The 8,213-nt window shown below is 45.5% G+C and overlaps 1 protein-coding gene across 1 annotated transcript in view; it reads right to left on the minus strand.

Annotated features, from left to right (window-relative positions):
- Gipc2 (GIPC PDZ domain containing family member 2) overlaps positions 1 to 8,213 on the minus strand; it is an 81,365-nt gene that overhangs the window by 30,808 nt on the left and 42,344 nt on the right. Inside the window, exon 3 of the mRNA XM_028754326.1 lies at positions 6,770 to 6,950. Within this exon, the coding sequence (XP_028610159.1) occupies positions 6,770 to 6,950 (181 nt within the window). The remainder of the gene's footprint in view (positions 1 to 6,769; positions 6,951 to 8,213) is intronic.

Consider the following 8,213-nt stretch of genomic DNA (forward strand, 5'->3'; position numbering starts at 1 on the left):
GAGAGAGAGAGAGAGAGATCCCTTACAAACGTGAATGGTAGCTACTATCATAATATATTGCTATCTTCCACCATTTGATCTGGGGCGAGACAGAGGCAGCTTTTAACAAGTGTCTGTTCTCACCAGCTCTCCTGTCCGTGTCTCCTGTAAGTTCCTCTGTCTCTAAAATTACTCCTTGCAGAAAAGCTATGCCCTGGCAGTGACTGCACAGGCTGAAGGGTCCTTGTCTGAAATCTTGGGGACAGAAGTTTCAGTTATCAGGTTTTCAGATTTGGGGACACCTATCTGTGTATAACGGGGTACCCTGGGGACATGTGAACTTCACTGACGTTTCATACAACTCTGACTTACAACCTGAAGGCCACTGTGAACATTGGTGTGCCTGTGTCCTTACTGTGGCCCCCGTTCCTATTCAAGCTTAGTGCTCAGAAACTGTCAGCTAGGGAACATTTCCGAGTTTCGATTTTAAGGTAAGGGATGCTTAACCTGTGTGGTAGCAGCTAACTATGATTGAAGATTAGATGCATCAAGGACTACCGTAGAACTTTTCCAATGTGAGCTTCACCACAGCCCAATGTGGTAAACTCTATCAATAGCTCTTCTTCTGGAATAGGTAAGCCAAGGCACAGAGAGGTTAAGACATCTACTCATCACACACCCAGCACCTGGCAGAGTAACAGATCTAAGTATTCATCTCGTCTCTTGTCAGTTAGTTCATATTTGTCCAAGGTAGTCTGTAGAGTCCAGCGTATACAGCGAACAACCATAAGTATCTGTAGTTGAATTTTTTACACTAAACATAGCATGCATGGTCAAAATCATCTTCTGACGAACTGTGTGGCTTCTCTGTAACAGGAGCATTTACAAAGCAGAAGCAAGGAAGTTGGCTCTGAAAATTGGGGCTAGCCTGGTCTACATAGTGAACACCAGGCCAGCCAGGGCTACATAGTGAGATGCTAAGGGGAGAAGGAAGGGAATACAGGGGTTGTGTGTGTGTGGTTTTTTTTTTTTAATGTTTGAAGTTTAGCAAGTTGTGTAACAACCGAAGGAGCATTTTTCTCCTCAGGTTTCCAGGGCAGCATTTGACGGGAGCACTTAGAAAGTTGACGCAGGACAGTTTCATGTCCTGCTATGTCATTCCAAGGACTAACCACACGGTTCCACAAACTTAACATCCCATTCAGATGAGTACACATTGCAGAAAGGACACCTCTAAAAGCAGACCTTCTACAGAACCTAAACACCCCCCAAAATCTAACCCGAGGATGTCTTAAGAGGAAACCATTTCCTCTCAACTCCCTTTCTGACTTGGAAAACACAGGACTTCTTTTGGGAGCCTCTTTGCTCAAAGGGTAAAAGTCATATATGGGGCAGATGCTCCAGGATAAACCAGTTAAGACTCATTTAAACAAAACAGAGCCAAAGCCCCTTGTCCCCAGCAGTTATCCCCTACAGTTCAAAGGTCTCCTGGGAAAAGGAACCAGTCAGTCTGGTCTGGTTTCAAGAGTCATTTCACAGCTGGGGACAGTCTGGGTTTGCAATGAGCAGGGGGTTGAGCTCATTGTGAAAGCTATGTCCCTTTACACTGGCACAAGGAGAAAGGAAATGAGCCAAGCCCTGAAAAATATCTTTAGAGACATTCCAGATACCACGTGATACGGGCTGGATGGCTGCCGTGACCAGGGCACGGTTGGCTCTGGCTCAAGAAAGAAAAGCAGATCAGATAGCAACTAACCAGGGGAAATCATGTCAGGTATGGGGAAAGGTTCACCTCACATTTCCAACAGGGAAATCCTCCAGCCTAGAAGCTTTAAGTGCTGTGGTGTTGCTGTGAGTCACCGTGAGAAATGGATACATAGTAATGTATAAGGTATACTATCAATACACACAAAGAAACATATATTACTGAAACAGACCCATGTTTGTAACAGAGTTTCCCCTGGGGCTGGGAACAGAGCTCAGTTAGCAGAGAAATATGGTGTTATGGAGCACACACGAGACCCTGGTTCTAATCCCAGCACTGCAGAAACAGGGCATGTTAGTACTCAGTCGTGACTCCAGCACGTGGAAGATAGAGGCAGGAAAATCAGAAGAAGTTCGAGATCATTGTAATGGTTTGATGAGAATGACCCCCAGAGGTTAATAGATTTGACTGCTCAGTCATCAGCTCATAGACTTGAATGCTTAGTCATCAGGCAGTGGCAGCATTTAGGATTAGGAGTGCCTTGTTGGAGGAAGTGTGTCTCTGGGACACAGGCTTTGAGATTTCAAGAGCCCAAGCCAAACAGTGTCACCCTCTCTTCCTGTTGCTGTGGATCCCGATGTAGAACTCTCAGCTCCTTCTCCAGCACCATGTCTGCCTTCATGCTGTCATGCTTCCCACCATGATGATAATGGACTAAACGCTGAACCTATAAGCCAGCCACAATTAAATGTTTTCCTTTATAAGGGTTGCCATGGTCGTGGTGTCTCTTCACACAACAGAAACACTAAGACATCTGGTGTTTTCAACTCTGCTCTATTTTGTAGTCTACACACTATGGCTGGTCCTACTAGTAACTGGACTGCTGACCAGCACAAATGACCCCAAGGATACATTTTATAGTGATCTTTACTCCTCCCCGAGCCCCAAGGCTGACTCAGGAAAGCCCAGTGGCTCTGGTCTTAGGAAGAGTAACCAACAGTCACCTACAGCCTTCCCCTGTCTGGCCATCCTTACTATGCTAGCTCCTTTTCCTTCAACACAGGCATTTCCCATGAAGCTCTGTTTTCTGTCCTTAGTCTTCACTCTGAATGAATAGATTTTTTTCTCAGAGTATTATAGTTCAGTCATTCATAAAACCCTTCTTCTAGGCTTCAGTTCTTAATGCCCACAGCCTCACACATTTCCAGCTGAACTGTCTCATAGATCTCAGGCACAGGAGATCCCAAACTATACTTCTCACCTCTCTTCCCTGTCTCCTTCTACATCTTTCCTATCTCACCTCATCTCAAAGAATCCCTCAACCAATCCATAAAACGGTTGATTATCTGCAATATCTTAGTCCTTTACCTCTGCATTCAATGGTTTACAATCCAGCCTTTGTAACGTTCAGGAATATGTAATAAACCTTTGACAGTCAACTCTCTAAATAGAAGTTCAGTCTTGGTCTGGGGAGGTAGCTCGGTTGTAGGGTGTTTATCTAGTAGGTCCTGGGATTGATCCTAAACTGTGTCTTGTGGCATTTGCCTACTGTGAAGTATAAATAACTCTCTCTTAACAATCTTAGAGGGGCCAGGCGGTGGTGGCGTACGCCTTTAATCCCAGCACTTGGGAGGCAGAGGCAGGCGGATTTCTGAGTTCGAGGCTAGCCTGGTCTACAGAGTGAGTTCCAGGACAGCCAGGGCTACACAGAGAAACCCTGTCTCGAAAAACCAAAAAAAAAAAAAAAAAAAAAAATCTTAGAAAAGTCAAATCTGCCCCATGATGGAAATGGAGATTTGTATCTATAAATGGTTCCTGCACACCCTTACTTGTTCCTCCAAAGCGTTTCTCCTCTCCACACCCATGGGATCAGCCTTAATTCAGGATTCTGTCTTCTCTACAGCTAACACAACACGATCTTTCTGATTTCCTGACTTCAACCTCAAACCCTGTATATTCATCTGACACAGTCTCAACTATTTCACAGTCTGAAATCTAGGGCCCGCCATGCTATTGCCTCTTAAGCCCCATCCTGAGCTCTCCGTGGACCACTCTTTGTCTTCTCAGATAAGTTTTTGATAATGTGGGCCTTCCTGACACTTGGCTTTCATTTCCCACACACTGGTGTGTGCAGCATTCTCAAATACACAATGGCATTCTGTACTGAGTCCATTCTGCTCCTGCTCCCTGAGTCACCTTTCTCCAATAAGTACACAGAGCAAGCACCTGGTCACCTCTCAGATGTAGCTCAAAACCTTTCACTCAGGATTTTTCCTGGGCTGGAGATATAACTGAGAGGAGGAACATTTGCCTGTCGTGAGCAAGGCCCCAGATTCAATCCTCAATACTTCCCTCCTTCCCTCCTTCCCTCCTTCCCTCCTTCCCTCCCTCCCTGCCTCCCTCCCAGAGCTTTCCCTCAACACTTTACTTCTGCTTTTACATTTACAGTATTTAGCACCTCAACACCAATTGTTCACTTGCCATAGTCATGGTGTCTCTTCCCAGCAATTGAACTTTGACTAAGACATGACAGAGAGAGACAGAGGTGTGTGGTGGTGGGGGGGGGAATGAGTTCCTGACCCTAAGTCAATGATAGTTCTAGAAAATACACGAAGAAAAGAAGGAAACACACTGATGATAAGATTGAGACCAAGAGAACCGGGAGACCTGCCTTCTTAACAAAGACAGCACACTGGGGAAAAGCCAGAGAAAGAACAATTAACTTTATATTATTCCAGGGACAAAAAGCAGAGCAACAGGAACCCAGGGTCAGAAGGTGGCTGAGTGACAGGGCTTCCTTCTGAGAGAAAAACCCCAGGCTGGGGCCACAGTAAAGGATCAGCCCACTGAAGGGAAAAATACCTGCAGACCATCAGTTCATGGAGTAAAACCCAACCACTGCTCCAAAATCAACCTGCAGATAGCCCCACCCCACACCAACAGAGTGTGGTCTCTAATGCATTATCTTCCTGTTAGAAAAATCCTACACAGGGGATTTTCCTCAGTGTGCCAATGGACTCCATGAGGCTCTAGAGAAGATTCTAGAGAGGCTAAGCACATAAGTATGTTTATTATACGTCTCTGATACTGGAGGAAGGAAAACAGGGTTTAATCATAAAACAGTATGACTAAGCACAATGACCCTAGTAAGACTCAAAACTATCAGCAATCTGGCACCCAAATTAGTAACGTCCCATATAGACACAGGGACTCCAAGGGTTTCTGTGTGTACAACAGTTGAATGCGATGGTAAGATGCCTGTAATTCCAGCACTTGGAAGGGAGGGGGGAGGATCAGGAGTTCAAGACCATCCTCCAATATAAGTGAATCTGAAAGCAGCTTGAGCTGCAACACAAAAACAGAAACAACTGTAACAACAAAAATGTATACAATAGGAAACAATGTAACAAGACTAACTCTGGAAAACAGATTGTGTTTGTGGTAGTTTGAATGTAACTGGCCCCCAAAGACCCATGGGAAATGGCAGTATTAGGAGGCGTGGCCTTGTTGGAGTAGGTGTGACCTTGTTGGAGGAAGTGTGTCACTGTAGAGGCAGGCTTTAAGGTCTTATATATGCTCAAGCCATGCCCAGGGGACAATCTCCTGCTGCCTGCAGATCAAGACATAGCACTTGTCCACCTGCAGGCTGCCATGCTTCCTGCCATGATGATAATGGACTGAACCTCTGAAACCGTAATTAACCAGCCTCAATTAAATGTTTCCCTCTATAAGAGTTATGGTGGTCATCACGTCTCTTGACAACAATAAAACCCTAACAAAACATTATTGGAGATAAGCATAGGAAGAAGTTCTATTTCTTAAGTTATACAGAGAATAGCTTTGCTTTACAAAGAGTCTACATTGTGTAAGACAATGTATCTGAAGCCCCCGACTCCCATCAGTGTAAAGAGCAAACATCGGAAGAGCCCTGAGGAAAGAGCTGCTGCAGAGGGGCCTGGGCCTGCCTTGCCTTCTTCAGGGGGAGAAAGGCATAGATGCTGGTACACAGGCAAGAGTCTGGCAGCGCCACTGTGAGCTCCTACCGTGGTCTCTGGGAAGCAATGAGGCCATAGGCATCCTCCTTTCAGCCTTCCAATGGAACTGTCTTCTACATACAACACAATTCCCATTTCATTTCTATTAACTGACAGTCATTTGGTAACAGGGAGTACTTCCTAATTCCACAGATACAGAGGTGATCTGTCACTCACTGGAAGGGGGAGAGCAATATGGAATGTCAACAGTTGCCCTGAGGGAACAACATTAGAGACAATATTTGTTAGGAGAAATATTTGTGTTATGAGGGCATCAGCAAGAACACAAGGTGTGGGAGGCTGGGTCAGGGATGAGTCAGGGCAGGCCCAAATGATTCCCCAAAGATGTTTTAGCACCGCTGTGCATGAGGATTTCAAGCGTTAAAATAGTGTAGCAAGAGAGGCTGGCACATTCTCACACCATGGGATGGGCCTGGAGGTTTCAGCAAGAGTTGAGACACACAGCTGCTATGGCTAAAACCAGATGTGACACGAAAGGAGTCACTTCATGGTGTCCTAAATCTCTAAATGTCAAGGAGAAAAAGTTCTGAGTCTGTGAAACAGAGTGGATGACTGGATGACTGTGCTAAGTGCCCCTTCCATACGAAGCTAACCTCTGCTGCTTGAGTCCCTGGAAAACAATTGTGGTTTGAAGAGCCTGTCAGAAATCTCCCTGCTCAGCACAGGGAAACAATACAGCAGAGGCTGGCACAGCCCCACCTCCAGCTCCATCCCCAGACATCTGACTCTGCAGATGCAGAACTTGGTTTAGGAAAAGGTCCTTCAATGGAAAACTTTCTTCTCCTTCCCAGAGTTACTTTCCTTCTAAGCAATGTAGTCTGTAATGTAATATTCTGTTTTCTTCCCTAGTACAGCGAAAGCACACGGCCCCACACAGCAGTATCCAGCCTATTAGATAAACAAGGAGAAGAAACCAGTCTCTCTCTCTCTCTCTCTCTCTCTCTCTCTCTCTCTCTCTCTCTCTCTCTCTCTCTCTCTTACACACACACACACACACACACACACACACACACACACACATACAACTTACCAAATGCCTTCTTGGGTTCTATTAACTGCAAAGTAAAGAGTTCCTCTTTTTTCAATTCCTTTAACTTCTTAGCGACTTCAAAGTGACGCCACCCAACAATATTTTCTCCGTTTATACACTCGATATGATCCCCCACACAGATCGTTTTAACTGAGTCAATGGTGCTGCCATCTTTAATTCTCTGAAAGAAAGAAAATCAATGATAATATTGAGTGGAACTGTGTGTCATTACCTCTTGTGCTCCTGAGATAAACCATGCTGACATATTTACAATATAGTTCAATGCCCACTTAGGGACAGAAGGAAAAGCAGGACATCCTATCTCCACCTATTCTTCATCTTCCTTCCATTCAGAATTCAGCTAGCTCACTGCCATCATCTCCTCTGGAAATCTCTCCCCAGCATCCTCCAACCCAGGCCCCTAAGAAGGGGTGAGACACTTCTCTTCCCTCTGCATACCTGTCCCTCCCTGTACACATAGCACCACAAAGTAACCATGTTCACACCTGCCATGTCACATCTTTCTAAACTCCCTGTGAGATTCTACAGAGAGCATCCCCTGTAGATCAAGTTATGGAGGGCCATGGTACTGGAAACCAAACATGACTCCTGGAGGAGCAGCAAGTGCCCTTCACCACTGAGATATTTCTTCTGCTCCATGATAAGTGGGTTGTCTTTTTCAAACAATTTCAACAACCCTAAGCTCTAGGTAGCAGCTTTGTGCTTAAACCTGTTACAGATGCAAAGGCTTAACGAATGCTGGAATTACAGCCAAGGAGACCAACCTCCACTGAGTGACAAGCATGGCTAATGTTTCAGGAGTCAGTGAGACTGAGCTTTTACTTCCATCAGTGAGGGAAGGTTCACACTCTTATTTCCATTGATGCATTTTAAATGAGAGAGGCACGGGCCCACGGAGAACTGACTACAAGCTATTCGATGAGGGTATTCTTTTATTTTTTTACATGTCTATTACATTCATTTATTTGTATGTGTGTCTCTGTCTGTGCCTGTGTCTTATGTGCCTGTGTGTCTGTCTGTCTGTGTGTCTGTGTATCTGTGTGAACCTGTGTGACTGTGTCTGTGTGTCTGTGTGTCTGTGCCTGTGTATCTGTGTGTCTGTGCCTATGTTTCTGTGCCTGTGTGTGTCTCTGTTTGTATCTGTGTATCTGTGCCTGTGTGCCTCTCTGTTTGTATCTGTGTGTCTGTGCCTGTATCTGTGGCTGTGTGTCTGTGTCTAGGTGTCTGCGTCTGGGTGTCTGTGCCTGTGTGTCTGTATCTGTGCCTATGTGTCTGTACCTATGTGTCTGTGTGTCTGTGCCTATGCCTGTGTGTCTGTGTGCCTGTGTGTCTGTGTGCCTGTGTGTCTGTCTGTGCACACACATGTATGGGGGAGGGTGCCATGGCATGCCTGTGGAAGTCAGAGGACAGTTCTCAGGAGCCA

Source organism: Grammomys surdaster, unplaced genomic scaffold (assembly GCF_004785775.1).
Source record: "Grammomys surdaster isolate TR1022 unplaced genomic scaffold, NIH_TR_1.0 125996, whole genome shotgun sequence".
Classification (NCBI taxonomy): domain Eukaryota; kingdom Metazoa; phylum Chordata; class Mammalia; order Rodentia; family Muridae; genus Grammomys; species Grammomys surdaster.